Source organism: Hemiscyllium ocellatum, chromosome 6 (assembly GCF_020745735.1).
Source record: "Hemiscyllium ocellatum isolate sHemOce1 chromosome 6, sHemOce1.pat.X.cur, whole genome shotgun sequence".
Taxonomy (NCBI): domain Eukaryota; kingdom Metazoa; phylum Chordata; class Chondrichthyes; order Orectolobiformes; family Hemiscylliidae; genus Hemiscyllium; species Hemiscyllium ocellatum.
The window spans coordinates 120,659,309-120,677,658 of record NC_083406.1 but is presented as its reverse complement, the minus strand read 5'-3'; the positions used below and the strand labels follow the sequence as shown (position 1 = coordinate 120,677,658).

Here is an 18,350-nt window from a genome sequence, read left to right as displayed (position 1 = left end):
AGATAATTAACAGGCATTGAGTAAGCAACCCGCTCCTAGAAATATGATAAAACCATAAGTGGCAGGGACAGAGGAAAGATCTCATCAAGCAGGGTTGGTAGGCAGCCGTGCTCATTGGGTGCTTCCTAGAGAGCAGTGTTCACCCGGCCATCCTCACCAGGCAGATGGAAGATGAAAGGAGAGGAGGAAGACAGAGGGACGAGCTCCCCAACACCTCAGTTAGACAGCAGAATTATACCCTCAGCACTTAAACATGAACAAAACATTCTGCACCAATGGTCTGTTTGTCCTTTCATATCAGTGAACTATTCCAATTGTCACTGTTGTATGTGTTCTTTACTGAAATAACTAATTGTATCTGAATAGAAGTTGCTGGAAAAGCTCAGCAGGTCTAGCAGCATCTGTGGAGAGAAATCAGAGCAGAATGACCCTTCCTCAGAACTATCTGCAGTTCTTCCAGTTTTAATTATGTCTAAACAACTGCTTCGAAACAGATTCAACTGAAAGACACGACTTACAATAAGTCACTGTCTGCCTATACCTGGTAAACGTGATTGTGATTTTAGCAGGGGGTGCGTACAGATACAGATCAGCCATGATCCAAGTTAAAGGAGGAACAGACTCTCAGTGCTGAACAAAATAGCAAAGAACTACAGATGCTGGAAATCAGAAAAAACATAGAAATTACTGGAAAAACTCAGCAGGTCTGGCAGTACCTGTAGAGAGAAAGCAGAGTAAACGTTTTAGATCCAGTGATCCTTCCTCAGTTCTGATCCACAGATACTGCCCGACCTGCTGAATTTTTCTAGCAATTTTGGATTTTTGTCACAGTGCTGAATGGTTACCATCTTTTCCCAGATTTCAGTGGGGTTGGGAGGAGGGAGGAAACAATGAAAAGTAAATCATCATTTTTAAAAAGTCTGAAAGCCTTCTCCCATGTTCCTGCCCGGTAAGAACACAACATTGCTGAGGAAAGGAACAGGTTGTTGAAACCTGTCACCTTGCATTCATCAAAACTGACAAGGATAGAGTAGAATCCCTACAGTGTGAAAGTAGGTCATTCAGCCCATTGAGTCCATACCTGCTCTCCAAAGAGCATCCCATCTAGACCCACTCTGCCTTATCCTTGCATTTCCTGTGGCTAATCCACCTTGGCTGCACATTTGTGGGCACTGGGCATATGTCAATTCACCAAAATCTGCACATAGAGTCATAGAGACGCACAGCACGGAAATAGATCCTTTGGTCCAACCTGTCCACGCTGACCAGATATCCCAACCCAATCTAGTCCCACCTGCCAGCGCCCGGCCCATATCCCTCCAAATCCTTCCCATTCATATACCCATCCAATTGCCTCTTAAATGTTACAATTGTACCAGCCTCCACCACTTCCTCTGGCAGCTCATTCCATATATGTACCACACTCTGTGTGAAAACGTTGCCCCTGAGGTCTCTTTTATATCTTTCCTCTCTCACCCTAAACCCATGCCCTCTAGTTCTGGACTCCCCGACCCCAGGGAAAAGACTTTGCCTATTTGCCCTATCCATGCCCCTCATAATTTTGTAAACCTCTATAAGGTCACCCCTCAGCCTCCGATGCTCCAGGGAAAACAGCCCCAGCCTGTTCAGCCTCTCCCTATGGCTCAAATCCTCCAACCCTGGCAACATCCTTGTAAATCTTTTCTGAACCCTTTCAAGTTTCACAACATTTTTCCGATAGGAAGGAGACCAGAAATGCCCTCAATATTCCAATAGTGGCCTAACCAATGTCCTGTACAGCCACAACATGACCTCCCAACTCTTGTACTCAATACTCTGACCAATAAAGGAAAGCATACCAAACGCCTTCTTCACTATCCTAGCTACCTGCGACTCCACTTTCAAGGAGCTATGAACCTGCACTCCAAGGTCTCTTTGTTCAGCAACACTCCCTCGGACCTTACCATTAAGTGTATAAGTTCTGTCCTGATTTGCCTTCCCAAAATGCAGCACCTCACATTTATCTGAATTAAACTCCATCTGAGGAAACCCATGCAGAGGAGAATGTACAGACTTCCCACAATCAGTTGTCCAAAGCTGCAACCGAACCCAGGTACCTGGTGCTGAGGCAGCAGTGCTAACCACTGAGCCATTGAGTCAGCCTGACCCAAGAATGCCAGATTTCAGAGGCAGAAACAGGTCATACTACATGGGAAAAGGATGCTGACTGCAGGGACAAGTCTGGCTGTAAACAAAAAGACGACAAAATATTTTGTCAGAAGAAATTTAATTATAGCACTTTTTACAATCTGCGTGAACACAATTACTTCTGGGTCATTTTAAATGTGGAACTATTAGACTTTGAGTAGGTCGAAACATTCACTTTGTTTACCTTCAATTATAGTTAACACTGAATTAAGGCATTTGTATTAGTCACCAAAGTGACCTCACTATTTCAACAGATTGTAGCACAAAGGAAAAAGTATTTTACAAACAATTTCAGATAAGAGCAAATAAGTAAAACACACAAATTAAGCTTGTTTTCTCCAGAATGTAGAAGGTTCATGAGGGATTTGATGGAAGTCTTCAAGAAATTAACAGGTAAAGATAGGGCAGATAAAGATAAATTCTTTCCACTGATTGAGGATTCTAGAACCAGAGGGCACAGTTTGAGAAGTGGGGCCAGGTGATTCAGGAGAGATGATAGGAAACACTTCTACACACAAAGGGTGGCAGAGGTTGGGAACTCTCTCCTACAAACAGCAGAGAATGCTGGATCAGTTGGTAGTTCTAAATTGGAGATTTAGGAATGAAGGGAATATGGGCCAAAGGCAGGGATATGGAGTTAGGCCACAGATCAGCCATGATCCCATGGCACAGGTGGAACAGGTTCGAGGGGTTGAACGCTCTACTCCTGCTCCTATCTTTCATGTGAAGGCAAATACTGTTGATACCACTTAATGACGACTGCAGTTGCTAGGGATTGAATTAATGGATTTATTTATCTATTAACTACCTAAACTGGAATCTTTGAACTGATCTTTGAACCTGATCTGAATCACAATATGGACACAATTGGCCTCATTCTTGGACTGACTCACCTGATCTGGTTGGGTTTCTTGATCATTCATTCACTGGTATCACTGGCCAAGCCAAAATGTATCATCCATCCCTCACTACCCAAACGGCAGCCAGGCATCAATCATACTGGCTGTAGAACTGGAGTCAAACACAAGCCAGACCAGCTAAAGATCACAGTGAACCCGATAGGTATTTGTCAAATGACCGGGAGAAAGTGAGGACTGTAGATGCTAGACAGTCAGAGTCGATGAAGTGCGGAGCTGGAGAAAGCACAGCAGGTCAGGCAGCATCAGAGGAGCAGGAGAGTTGATGTTTCCTGATTAAATGTTCCAACCTAAAATGTCAACTCCCCTGCTCCTCGACCTGCTGTGCTTTTCCCAGCTCCACAGTTTATCGACTTGAATTTGTCATATGAGTAACTATGTGGTCAACATCCAGATTTTATGGATTTCAAATGTCACCATCCACCTGGGGGCTGGGTGGGGAGAGGTGGTTTGAACCCACTGGCCTGGGATTCTGCATTGCTCATCATCGTGACATTACAACAGTGCCACTAACCTTCTGCCCAGCTGCTGAGATTCAGTTACAACATAGGAAACTAACAGAATATAAACACACGTGATGTATAAACACGGTGATCCTCAGCTGTTGGCCAATATGACGAGATGGTCACAGGACCATATCTTTTGTAAAGTTCACTCACAGAGTAATACCATCACTGGTTGGGCCAGCACCTATTACCCATCCCCGAACTGCCCTTGAGCAGAGTGGCTTGCTTCGCCATTTCAGAGGGCAGGTCAGAGTCAACCACATTGCTGTGGGTCGAGAGTCACATGTTGATGCCACAATTTCTGTGATTCTTTTGTCTTGCATCCAGGGTGGGCTATAACCTTCTACTTGAAACGATTCCGAGGAGTTGTGGGACAGGGCACAGAAAGGGGAAGGTGGGCAACGTGAAATCTGTCGATCGACAATTTAGACATCATCTTCCCTCAAATGGAGTCTTTATGGATTAGAATATAAATATTCAACTATAGTGGCGTTGCTGCACAATCTGAGAACTGAAAGCAGCAGATTGTCAAATAGGTAACAATGCAAACTATCGCCTGCTAACAGCTCGGCAACACAACTACCCTCTTTTAATCTCTATGTTCATCAAAGGTTGACCTTTTTACATCTGGGCCAGGATGCAGTGTGTGTGGTCGGAGCAGTGGTTGCAAATCCTGGGACCATAGCACAACATAACTGAACAACACTACGTTGGTGACGGCAATATAACTGCCAGCTAGGTTAACAGGATTCAATGTTCCAGCTGTTCATTACTACACAGGATGTTCCCATTGGCTTCATGCTGAGGGTGTTAGTCCTTTATGCTCAGTTTCAAAACAGTTAGGGTGAGTTGGTGAAAGCAGCAAGGGCTGGACAATATCCAGGCTTTGGCTGGAAATTGGGAAGTAACAGCCACGCCACACAAATGCCAGTCAATGACCATCTCCAATTGGAGATAATCCGATTAACACCCACCTTGGCATTCAATGGCATTGCAACCACTGAATCCCCTACTACCTCCACCCTAGGAGTTACCAGAAGCTGAACAAGACTCGCCACATAAATACCATGGCTACAGGAGCATGTTAGAGGCTGGGAATCCCACAGTGAGTAACTCACCTCCTGAATTCCCAAAACATACCCATCATTTACAAGGCACAAGTCAGGAGTGTAACAGAATACTCCACACTTGCCTGGATGGGTGCAACCCCAACATCACTCAAGAAGCTTGACACCATCCAGGTCAAAGCAGCCCCCGCTTGATTGGTACCACATCCACAAACATCCATCCCTCCATTACCGATGCTCTGTAGCAGCAGTGTGTACCATCTTCAAGATGCACTGCAGAAATTCACCAAAGATCTTCCAAATCCACGACCACAGGATATGGGCAGCAGATACATGGGATCATCAGCCCCTGCAAGTTCTCCTCCAAGGCACTCCCCATCCTAACTTGGAAATATACCATTGTTCCTTCATGGTCGTTGGGTCAAAATCCTGAAATTCCCTCCCTAAGAGCATTGTGGGTTAATTCACAGCACATGGACTGCAATGGTTCAAGGTGGCAGCTCAACCCCATCTTGTCAAGGGGCAACTTGGAATGGGCAATAAATGCTGGGCCCAGCCAGTGACACCCACACCCCACAAGTAATATTGCTTAGATAGATTGTGATGTGCCTCAGCCCAACTCCCCTACTTCAGTTTCATGGCCATATGGCACCTCAGTGTAACCCCTGGAGGTAAGAGGCCACAGCCAATCTTCGAAATTTTGACGTTGTTTAAAAAATTCAATATTTCCTATCTGTCTCTGTGTCAAGTTACTCATCACTTGCCTTGTTTTTGTTGTTCACTGAGTTTGAAGGAAGTATTAATTGGGTCCTCTGCCTCTTTGACAATGAAAACCACCTTAACCCCCAACAAACACAAGGCAAGCAAGGAGAGATGATGCCTCATGTTCAACCAGTGTCTGCTGCTGTACAGGCAACATTTAAAAGCAACCAGACTGTAGTTCTGGTCATGTCCAACAGGAGGGGCAATGGTTCCCACATGGGCAGTGAAATGGTGCAGAGGTCAAAACCAATTTCAAATGGAATTGCAAATTCCAGCATCAGGAAGTTATAAATCCAGCATCTAGCGGAATGTCCAATCCTCGTGACTGGTTGAGGTGTTGTCATGGAGACTGCACCAGGAAACCATTACTCCCAACCGCCCAAGGTTTTGTTTAATGCAAAAGGCAGCAGCCCTGGGTGTATTGCTTTTACCTGCACACAAATAAAAAATTAAAACTCTAAATTATACTCACCTGAAGAGAATCAAGGCAGCAGGACAGGATGGGCAAGCAAGCAGGAATATCTGTAATAAAAGTACATCCAGTTAGTCCAGTATGTGCACTCTTTAACACCTAGAGAATGAAGATTGATTGTAGACATGTAGCAGCAAAGGAGGTTGTTTACAATGGCACCAGGGGTGAGGAGGCTACAACTATGTGGACAGACTACAGGATTTAGGGCTTGTTATCTACAGATTGGAGTAGGTTTTAAGGAGATTTAATCATGAAGGTATTTGATACATTAAACACAAATAAACTAGCAGAATAGTCAGTAAGTAAAGACAGACAACCAGTACATGTATATATATAGAGAGAAAAAGAGAGAGTGAGAGAGAGGGAGAGTGAGAGAGAGGGAGAGGGAGAGAGAGGGAGAAAGGGAGAGAGAAAGGGAGAGAGAAAGGGAGAGAGAAAAGGAGAGAGAAAGGGAGAGGGAAAGAGAGAGAGGGAGAGGGAGGGAGAGAGAAAGGGAGCGAGAAAGAGAGAGGGAGAAAGAGAGAGGGAGGGAGGGAGGGAGAGATGGAGAGACAGAAAGGGGAGAGAGAGAGAAAGGGGAGAGAGAGAAAGGGGAGAGAGAGAGAGAGAGAAAGACAGAAAAGGGGGGGAAGAGAGAGAGACAGAGAAAGGGAGAGAGAGAAAGGGAGGGAGAGAAAGGGAGGGAGAGAGAGAGAGAGAGGGAGAGAGAGAGAAGAAGGGAGAAAGAGGGAGAGAGAGAGGGGGGAGGGAGAGAGAAAGGGAGAGTGAGAGTGAGAAAGGGAGAGTGAGAAAGGGAGAGGGAGAGAGAGAGGGAGAGGGAAACAGAGAGAGAGAGGGGGGGAGAGAGGGAGAGAGAGAGAAAGGGAGAGAGAGAGAAAAGGGAGAGAAAGGGAGAGAGTGAGTGAGAAAGGGAAAGTGAGAAAGGGAAAGAGAGAGAAAGGGAGAAAGAAAGGGAGAGAGAGGGAGAGGGAAAGAGAGAGAGGGAGCGAGAGAGAGGGGGAGAGAGAAAGGGAAAGAGAGAGAGAAAGGGAGAGAGAAAGGGAAAGAGAGAGAGAAAGGGAGAGGGAAAGGGAGAGAGAAAGGGAAAGAGAGAGAGAAAGGGAAAGAGAGAGAGAAAGGGAAAGAGAGAGAGAAAGGGAAAGAGAGAGAGAAAGGGAGGGAGAAAGGGAAAGGGAGAGAGAGAGAGGGAGAGAAGGAGAGACAGAAAGGGGAGGGAGAGAGAAAGGGAGAGAGAAAAAGGGAGGGAGAGACAGAGGGAGAGAGTGGGAGGGAAAGAGAGGGAGGGAGAGAGAGAGAGAGAGAGAGAGAAAGAGGGAGTGAGAGAGAGAGGGGAGGAGAGTGATGGGGAGAAAGAGGAGGAGAGAGAGAGAAAGGGTGAGAAAGGGAGAGAGAGAAAGGGGGACAGAGAGAGAGAGAGAGAGAGACAGAAAGGGGGAGGGAGAGAGAGAGAGAGAGAGAAAGAAAGAGAGAGAAAAGGGGAGAGAGAGAGAGAGATAGAGAGGGAGAGACAGAAACAGAGAAAGGGAGGAAGGAAGGACGGAAGAAAGGAAGAGAGAGAGAGACAGGGAGGAAGGAAGGAAGGAAGAGAGAGACAGGAAGGAAGGAAGAGAGAGACAGGAAGGAAGGAAGGGAGAGACAGGAAGGAAGGAAGAGAGAGACAGGAAGGAAGGAAGGAAGGGAGCGGGGGTGGGGGGTAGCGGAGAGTGGCATGCATGTGTGATGCACAGAGTGTGTGCACGTGTGTGAGCGTACATTGGAGGTACTAGTGTTGGCCTGGGTGGATAGCCTGTAGGTTATGTATTTTTTGAGCAAAATAGGATGCAATTGCAAATGTAATTCTGCAAATAAATTCACCCCATAAATGTGTGTGCGCACGTGCATGCACAGAACAGAAAGACAGTGTGTGTGTGCATGAGAGAGAGTGTGTTTGCATGTGTGCAAGCTTGGTAAAGTATGTGTGTGGGTGTGATGGGTATAAGTCTGAGAAGGTGCATACACATGTATACGTGCATACATGTGTGTGCATGTACATGTGATATATATCTAGTGCAGTGGGGTCACCTGTAGTGTGACATGAACCCAATCCCAGTTGAGGCCATCCCCATGGTTACCGAACTTAGCTAATCGGCCTCTGCTCGGCCACTTTGCGTTGTTGCCTGATGAAGTCTGCCTTGGAGGATGGTTACCTGAAGGTCCAAGGTCAAATGCCCCCGACTGGTGAAGTGTTTTCCAGCTGGGAGGTAACACTCCTGTCTGTTGATTGTTGTGCAGTGCCCATTTATCTGTTGCAGCACCATGTCAATATACCAAGCCACAGGGCATCCTTGCCTGCAGCATTTTGAGATAGACAACATTGGCTAAGTCACATAAGTACTTGCAGCATATATGGTGGGTGGTGTCTCCACATGTAACGGTGGTATCTGTGCCGACACTGACACGTCTTGCAGTGGTTGCCATGACAGGGTTGCAGGGTGTTGTGGTCAAGGTTGTCCTGAAGGCTGGGCAGTTTGCTGCGAACAATGATCTGTTTAAGGTTTGGTGGTTGTTCAAAAGGCAAGAAGTGGAGGCATAGAGGAGGTCTCGGCGAGGTGCTCATCCTCATGGATAATGTGCTGCAGGCTGCGAAGAACATGGTGCAGTTTTTCAGCCCCCGGAAGGTACTGACCATGACCATGAGTTGTAGCATGGTGCTCAGAGATAGGCAGTCGTTGATGTTGAGTACTGTTGCCGCGATGCCGTCATTGTGGGGGATGCTGGTGTAGAGTGCTGAAACGTCCATTGTGACAAGGAATGCTCCCGGTTCGACTGGTCTGTGGGTGCTGAGTTTCTGTGAGAAATCTGTAGTGTTGCAACAGAAGCTGAGGGTCACCTGTACAATGGGTTCCAAGATGCCTTCGACCTGATAACCAGAGAGGTTCTCAAACAGGGTCCCATTGCCTGATACAATGGGACATCCTGGTTTGTTAGTTTTGCATATCTTCGGAAGGTAGTAGAATTCCCCGATGTGAGAAGTATGTGGAATGACAGCACATACAGAACTCTGAAGGACTGAATCAAAAGTCTTGATAAGTGTGTTCAGTTTAGTAGGATCAGCCAGTAGTTGCCTGTAGTGTTCCTGGTTGTTCAGTTGTCAGTACACTTCCTTGCAGTAATCTGTTCTATTCTGAATGATATTCCCCTACTAACAGGCCCTATGCAGACACAGGATCTGTTCAGGTGAGCAGGAACGTGATGGATACCTGAAAGTGCTCAAGGATGCTCTCATAAGAACAGGGTATGATACTCAATTCATCAATCATCAGTTCTGGCATGCCACAGCAAGAAACTGTAATGACCTCCTCAGCAGACAGACACGTTTGCAACCGATGGGGTACACTTTATTGTCCAGTGCTTCCCAGGAGCCGAAAAACTACAGCATGTTCTTCTCAGCCTGCGACACATTATCAATGAGGATGAGCAAAGATCTTCCCCAGGCCTCCACTTTTCGTCTTTAAACAACCACCAAACAGATCATTGCTCACAGCAAACTGCCCAGCCTTCAGGACAACATCAACCACAACACCGTACAACCCTGTCATGGCAACCTCTGCTAGATATGTCAGTATGTGGACATGGATACCACCATTACACGTACGGACACCTCCCACCAATAACAGGGCAGGTACTCATGTGACTCGGTCAACGTTGTCTATCTCATACGCTGCAGGCAAGGATGCCCTGAGACGTGGTACATTGGCGAGACCAAGCAGACACTATGACAATGGATGAATGGGCACTGCACAACAATCACCAGACAGGATTGTTCCCTCCCAGTCAGAGAACACTTCAGCGGTCCAGGATATTCAGCCTCAGACCTTCGGGTGACCATCCTCCAAGGCGAACTTTGGGACAGGCAATAACACAGAGTGGCTGAGTAGAGGCTGATAGACAAGTTTGGTAACCATGGCGATGGCTTCAACTGGCACCCTTGGGTTCATGTCACACTACAGGTGACCCCACTGCACTATACTCTCACTCACACACAGACCCTCTCTTGTATACAAGCTGTGTCTCAAACACACACATTTATACCCCTCACACACCCATGCACGCCCCCTCTCACGGACCTATATCCCATCACACCCACACACATACTTTACCAAGCTTGCAAACACATACACTCTCACATGCACTCACCCACTCACTGTCTCTCTCCAGCACACACATACATTTATCGGGTGAATTTATATTTGCAGAAATATATTTGGATATACATCCTATTATGCTTAGAAAATATATAACCTACAGGGGTAAATTCCACTTTAGAAATAGGACTAGTCTGGCTTAAGATTGGGATACAGGCAGATTTTAACTTCACACCTTCAATGCATTGTCTGAGCTGAGATGGCACCTTTTGTTATAAAACTAAGCTATGGATACAAGTTCGCTCACTGAGCTGGAAGGTTCATTTCAGAGGTTTCGTTACCTCAACCTGAGCTACAAATATTCTCAAAACTCCCTAACACCTTTAGCTATCTTGAGAACGTGACTTAAGACAAGTGCTGGGATTTACATATTAAAGAACCAAAAGCTAACACACCCATTCTAAAAGATGAAAGACTTGAAGCTAGTTTCATTCAATATATCATTTTAATTGCATGACACTGATCTTTTGCTATAAATTCAGTGTCTTATGGTCCAGCTTTACATCCACCTGATGAAGGAGCAGCGCTTTGAAAGTTGGTGTTGTGCAATTTTTAACTGTGTGTGGGGGTTTGGGGAATGTTTTGTTTGAAAGGATGGTGTATATTAATTTACAGTGATTGCTTGAGATAAATACGTGAGAAGGATAACTATCTTGTGGGAGGTACATTGCAGGCAGTGCAGAGAAAGTTCACCTCCCCTATTTTCTTAGAAAAATAGGGGTTTTGAAGAATGAAAGTGACTTGTCCGGACTTGTTATCTCCTGCCTATCTCCTTTTCCACCTATCCACTCCACCCTCTCCTCCCTGACCTATCACCTTCATCCCCTCCCCCACTCACCCATTGTACTCTATGCTACTCTGTCCCCACCCCCACCCTCCTCTAGCTTATCTCTCCACACTTCAGGCTCTCTGCCTTTCTTCCTGATGAAGGGCTTTTGCCCTAAAAATCGATTTCACTGCTCCTCGAATGCTGCGTGTGCTCATCCAGCACCACTAATCCAGAATCTGGTTTCCAGCATCTGCAGTCATTGTTTTTACCACATATTTGAAACAGACAAGGGCTTGACAGGACAGATGGTGAAATTTAAAGCCAGCCCAAAGATGACCATGTAACCATTGTTGATTATTGAAAATAACCCATCTGGGTCACTCATGTCCTTTAGGGAAGGAAACCTGCTGTCCTTACCTGGTCTGACCTACATGTGACTCCTGACCTATAATAATGCCTTAACTGCCCTCTGAGCAATTAGCAACGGGCAATAAATGCTGTTGCAGCCAGCACTGCCCAGATCCCATGAACAAACAAAAAGCCTCAGCATGTGACTGGTACATCGGTAAACGTGACACACATTGGGTATACATCCACATATCGATTAGTATCTAGCTCATCATAAACAATATAATAGCTTTCTTTCTCAAGACCATAGGCCAAAAACAAATATATACTGCACCTCTAAAACCATTCTAATCATTAACAAATTTCATTAAGTAAAATGAATTTTTTTATTTAAAACATGTACTTTATTCATAAAAATATTTTGATATCTGTACAATTGGTGATGCCATTATACATTGCATTTCTTTACATACAGATCAGACTGACTCATTTGTATATACAAGTCTGTATGTTGACCAACCAGAAGTTTAGCTGAGGCATCAGCGAAGCCCAATTACTGAGTGGGCCGCTGTTCTTCTTTGGTAGAAAGACCTTACACATTGGGCTTTCCCCACCGCGCCTTGGCAGCAGCTGCCCCAAACTTCAGCACGTCCCTCAGTACGTAGTCCTGGAACTTGGAATGTGCCAGTCTGCAACACTCAGTCGGGGTCAACTCCTTCAGCTGGAAGACCAACAGGTTTCAGGCAGACCAAAGAATGTCTTTCATTGAGCTGATGATCCTCTAGGCGCAGTTGATGTTCGTCTCGGTGTGCGTCCCGGGGAACAGACCGTAGAGCACGGAGTCCCGCGTCACAGAGCTGCTCGGGATGAACCTCGACAAACACGACTGCGTTCCTCTGCAGACTTCCTTTGCGTAGGAACATTCCAGATGGAGGTGTGTGACAGTCTTATCCCCCCCCACAGCCGCTTCGAGGGCAGCGTGCGGCGCAGCAGAGAGTCTGGGCGTGCATAAAGGATCTCTCAGGCAGAGCTCTTCTCACGACCAGCCAAGCCATGTCTTGGTGCTTGTTGGAAAGTCCTGGCGATGAGACATTCTGCCAAATGACTTTGACAGTCTGCCCAGGGAACCGCTTGACAGGATCCGCCTTCTCCTTTGCCCGAAGGGTCTCCAAGTGCTGACCACTTCCTGATGGATTTGTGCTCAAAGGTGTTTCTCTTCATAAATTTCTCCACAAAGGACGGTGATATGGAACGGTCCAACTACTTAGAGTGTTCCGCAGCAGCGAGGTCAGGCCCATCCTTCGTAACACCAGGGACAGGTAGAACCTCAGTACATAGTGCTTGGTGCAGCCACACACAAAGGTGGCCATCAGGGTGAGGGTGGCATTGGGTGTGTTTTTTTCCCCCATTGTGTCCCTTTGGACCCGGTCCATCTTTAATCTCCACGTCATGTGGAAGGTGGCCTGGGTAACTGGCGGCACAGGTTCTGGGAATAGGCCAGACCCGTGCCATATGTAACAATACTGACAGTACCTCAGCCCTGATGACCAGGTTTTTTAACCACAATGGAGAGCGGCCATTGCTCCCATCTGCCCAGTTTCTGCCTCACTTGACTAATACACTCCTCCCAAGACTTGGCGCAGGCCGCCAGCACCTCTGAACCAAATATCCAGCGCCTTCAGGTGGTCAAAATGAATTACTTTTTATAAATAAAAGCAAACCCCTTAAGATAGTTCATCAATGGAGTGAACGTCCACTGCACTCCCTTAAGTAAACCCTCATTTAGTTAGGGATGGCAAAACTGACATAGTACTCCAGGCTTGACCTTACAATGTATAATGTAGTGAGACATCCCTACTTCTGAACTCGAAGCCTCTCGAAATGAAGGTTAATATTCCATTTGCTTTCTAATCGGTTGCTGCAGCTACCTGTCTACTTTCATTCTAGGGTGTGGTGCTGGAAAAGCACAGCAGATCAGGCAGCATCTGAACAGCAGGATAGTCGACATTCCTGATGAAGGGCTTATGCTCGAAACATTGATTCTCCTGCCCCTTGGACGCTGCCTGACCTGCTGTGCTTTTCCAGCCCCACTCTAATCTAAACTCTGGTTTCCAGCATCTGCAGTCCTCACTTTTTGCCACAATGGGCAATTTAGCATGGCCAATCCACCTAAACTGCACATCTTTGGACTGTGGGAGAAAACCCATGCAAATGAGGGGATAACATGCAAACTCCACACAGTTGCTCGAGAGTGGAACTGAACCTGGGTCCTTGGTGCTGTGAGGCAGTAGTGCAAACCACTCAGCCACCATGCAACCTTCTGCTGGCAAAATTGTTGTATTTCATTTATTCATTTATGTGATGTGGGTGCCGTAACTAGGCCAGTATTTATTGTCTAGTTGCCCAGAGGGCAGTTAAGAATCATCTGCATTACTGTGGGTCTCGAGTCACAAGTAGGCCAGGCTGGTTCAGGCTAGCAGATATCCCACCCTGGAGGAGGCTCGTGACCAAATGGGACAATGTGACTAACATCAAAAAGAAGTAGGAAGATGTTCCACAGAAACTAGATAGGGTGCTCAACCAGAATGCAGCTTATTAAAAAAACTAAAAGAGAAATTGCTGAAGAAACTCAACAAGTCTAGAAGCATCTGTGGAGAGAAACAGTGGCTGAACCAATGTCCTGTACAGCTGCAACATGACCTCCCAACTCCTGTAGTCAATACTCTGACCAATAAAGGAAAGCATACCAAACGTCGCCTTCACTATCCTATCTATCTGTGACTCCACTTTCAAGGAGCTTTGAATCTGCACTCTAAGGTCCCTTTGTTCAGCAGCACTCCCTAGGACCTTACCAGTCCTAGTACAAGTCCTGCTAAGATTTGCTTTCCCAAAATGCAGCATCTCGCATTTATCTGAATTAAACTCCATCTGCCACTTCTCGGCTCATTGGCCCATCTGGTCCAGATCCTGTTGTAATCTGAAGTCACCCTCTTTGCTGTCCACTACACCTCCAATTTTGGTGTCATCTGCAAATTTACTAATCATAACCTCTTATGCTCACATCCAAATCATTTATGTAAATGACGAAAAGTAGTGGGCCCAGCACTGATCCTTGGGGCACTCCACTGGTCACGGGTCTCCAGTCTGAAAAACAACCCTCTGTCTTCTACCTTTGAGCTAGTTCTCCCTGTATTCTGTGAGATCTAACCTTGCTAACCAATCTCCCGTGGGCAATCTAGTCGAATGCCTAACTGAAGTCCATACAGATCACATCTACCGCTCTGCCCTCATCAATCCACTTTGTTACTTCTTCAAAAAACTCAATCAGGTTTGTGAGACATGATTTCCCATGTACAAAGCCATGTTGACTATCCCTAATCAGTCTTGCCTTTCCCAATACATGTACATCCTGTCCCTCAGGATTCCCTCCAACAACTTGCCCACCACCGATGTCAGGCTCACTGGTCTATTATCGCTGGCTTGTCCTTACTACCCTTCTTAAAGATGGGCACCATGTTAGCCAACCTTCAGATTTCTGGCACCTCACCTGTGATTGTCGATGTTACAAATATCTTAGCAAGAGGCCCAGCAATCACTTCTCTAGCTTCCCACAGAGATCTAGGGTACACCTGATCAGGTCCTGGGGTTTATTCACCTTCATGCATTTCAAGACATTCAGCACTTCCTCCTCTGTAATATGGTCATTTTTCAAGATGTCACCATCTACCTCCCTACAGTCTATACCTTCCATATCCTTTTCCACAGTAAATACAACTCCACACAAAGGCCACCTTGCTGATCTTTGAGGGGCCCTATTCTCTCTCTAGTTATCCTTCTGTCCTTAATGTATTTGTAAAAACTCTTTAGATTCTCCTTAATTCTATCTGCCAAAGCTATGTCATGTCCCCTTTTTGCCCTACTGATTTCCCTCTTAAATATACTCTTACTGCCTTTATACTCTTCTAAGGATTCACTCGATCTATCCTGTCTATACCTGACATATGCTTCCTTCTTTTTCTTAACCAAACCCTCCACTTCTTTGGTCATCCAGCATTCCCTATACCTACCAGCCTTCCCTTTCACCCTGATAGGAATATACTTTCACTGGATTCTCATTATCTCATTTCTGAAGGCTTCCCATTTTCCAGCCGTCCCTTTACCTGCGAACATCTGCTTCCAATCAGCTTTCAAAAGTTCTTGCCTAATACCATCAAAATTTAGAACTTCAACTTTTAGATCTGGTCGATCCTTTTCCATCATTATTTTAAATCTAATAGAATTATGGTCTCTAGCCCCAAAGTGCTCCCCCACTGACACCTCAGTCGCCTGCCCTGTCTTATGTCCCAAGAGTAGATTACGTTTTGCACCTTCTCTAGCAGGTACATTCACATACTGAATCAGAAAATTTTCTTATACACACTTAACAAATTCCTCTCCATCTAAACCTTTAACACTATGGCAGTCCCAGTCTAAGTTTGGAAAGTTAAAATCCCCTACCATAACCACCCTATTATTCCTACAGATAGCTGAGATCTCCTTCCAAGTTTGTTTCTCAATTTCTCTCTGACTATTGGGGGATCTATAATACAATCCCAATAAGATGACCATCCTTTTCTTATTTCTCAGTTCCACCCAAATAACTTCCCTGGATGTATTTCCAGGAATACCCTCCCTCAACACAGTTGTAATGCTATCCCTGATCAAAAATGCCACTTCCTCTCCTCTCTTGCCTCCCTTTCTATCCTTCCTGTAGAACTTGTATCCTAGAACATTTAGCTGCCAGTCCTGTCCATCCTTGGGCCGTGTTTCTATAATTGCTATGATATCCCAGTCCAATGCTCCTAACCATGCCCTGAGTTCATCTGCCTTTCCTGTTTGGCCCCTCAAATTGAAATAAATGCAGTTTAATTTATCAGTCCTACCTTGGCCCTGCCTGCCCTGACTGTTTGACTCACTTCTGTTCTCAATTGTACCCGTCTCAGATTGATCTCATTCCTCACCATCTCCCTGGGTCCCACCCCCTCATCCCACCTTGCTAGTTTAAATCCTCCCGAACAGCTCTAGTAAATCTCCCTGTCAGTATATTAGTCCCCTTCCAACTTAGGTGCAAACCATCCTTCTTGTACAGAGATTCCAATGATCCAAAAATGTGAATCCTCCTCCCATACACCAGCTCCTCAGCCATGCATTCATCTGCTCTGTCCTCCTATTCCTGCCCTCACTAGCTTGTAGCACCGGGTGTAATCCAGATATTACTACTCTCGAGGACCTCCTTTTCAATTTCTGCCTAACTCTCTGTGGGTGGCACGGTGGCACAGTGGTTAGCACTGCTGCCTCACAGCGCCTGTAGACCCGGGTTCAATTCCCGACTCAGGCGACTGACTGTGTGGAGTTTGCACGTTCTCCCCGTGTCTGCGTGGGTTTCCTCCGGGTGCTCCAGTTTCCTCCCACAGTCACAAAGATGTGCGGGTCAGGTGAATTGGCCATGCTAAATTGCCCATAGTGTTAGGTAAGGGGTAAATGTAGGGGTATGGGTGGGTTGCGCTTCGGCGGGTCGGTGTGGACTTGTTGGGCCGAAGGGCCTGTTTCCACACTGTAAGTCTAATCTAATCTAATATCCCTTCAGAATCTCTACCTTTTTCCTTTCTATGTCGCTGGTTTCAATGTGGACAATGACCTCCTGCTGGCCCCTCTCCCCCTGTGAGAACATTCTGCACCCTCTCTGAGACATCCTTGATCCTGGCACCAGGGAAGCAACACCATTCTGATTTTTCACTGCTGGCCACAGAAATGGCTGCCTGTACCTCGAACTAGAGAGTCCTCTAATACAACTGATCTCTTGGAACCCGATGTACCCATAATTGCATTAGAGCCAATCTCAATATCAAAAACTTGGTTGTTCAGGCTACGTTCCCCTGAGAATCCATCACCCCCTACATTTTCCAAAACTGCATACGTGTTTGAAAAGGGTATAGCCACAGAAGGCTCCTGCAATAGCTGCCTACGTCTCTTACCTTTCTTGTAGTTAACCCATCTATGTGACTGTATCTGAGACTTCCCCACCTCCCCCCTTCCTATAACTGCCATCCATCACATATTGTTGCTGTTGCAAATTCCTCATTGCTTTTAACTGTCTCTCCAACTGATCTATTTGATTCGCAACCAACAGCGTTTATTGCAGATGTAATCCGCAGTAACCCTAAAACTCTCTTTAAACTCCCACATCTGACAAGAAGCACATATCACTCTACTAAAGGCCATTCTTGCTCCTTCACAATCTACAGACACAGAAAATAACACTGTCCTATTCCCCTACAAAACACTCTCAGGCTGACCATTACCCATTCCTTTGTCTGTGCATTTTTGTTCTCTCCCACTGGGCTCTATCCCCGTTATTTACTGCTCCCTGCACCCCACCTTCAGCACATACTTCATCCTTTACCGAGCTACGGTCAATTCTAAATAACGGTCACTGGGCCCAAAATGCTAACTCCAATTTCTCTCCAAAGATGTTGCCAGACCTGCTGAGCTTTCTGCAGTATCTTGTTTCTGTTTCAAAAATGAAAGTCTGGAGGGGTCTGAAAGGTGCGATAGACACCTAAGTATTTATTTTGAGCGATTTGAGAGAGTGCCTAGATACCTTTCTTTTTACAAAGGAGTCTGGTCAGAAAAGTCCACACGTCCAGCAAATTGAGATTAGAAAGCTTCCCTCATTATGAAGAATTTTTTCACGGCCTCAAAACAGTTATCGCCGCCAGAGCACAATGTACCATGTGTGATTGTTCAGCCATCAGAACAAAGAGTGTATTTTCAGTAACACTGTTTTGATTGTGCAGCGATTATCTTTCATGAACAATTGATGACTCCCTCACACTGAGTCACTGCTCTGTGTATGTACAGTAATGAAATATTACCAGCAGGGCTGACACTGAATGCTATGCATTACATCAGCAGGTTATCACATTACCCAGTCCTCAACCTTGTTTCACAGAGGTTTATCACCAGTTCCTTCATGCTGATTAACATTTTTGTTGGGTGAAAGCAAATTCCAGGTTGCAGGGAAAGCTCTCCTGGCTGGGATTGGGTTACAGTGAAGCAATCAGGCACCAGGAATGTCACAGCTATAGAATGTAAGCTA

At 45.9% G+C, this 18,350-nt stretch overlaps 1 protein-coding gene across 2 annotated transcripts in view; it reads right to left on the bottom strand.

Moving 5' to 3' along the window:
• The window catches only part of LOC132816892 (transmembrane protein 164-like), a 51,929-nt gene that overhangs the window by 21,045 nt on the left and 12,534 nt on the right, over nucleotides 1-18,350 (bottom strand). For both annotated transcript variants that reach the window (XM_060826900.1, XM_060826899.1), the window contains one exon: nucleotides 5,912-5,961. In XM_060826900.1, the coding sequence (XP_060682883.1) occupies nucleotides 5,912-5,961 (50 nt within the window). The remainder of the gene's footprint in view (nucleotides 1-5,911; nucleotides 5,962-18,350) is intronic.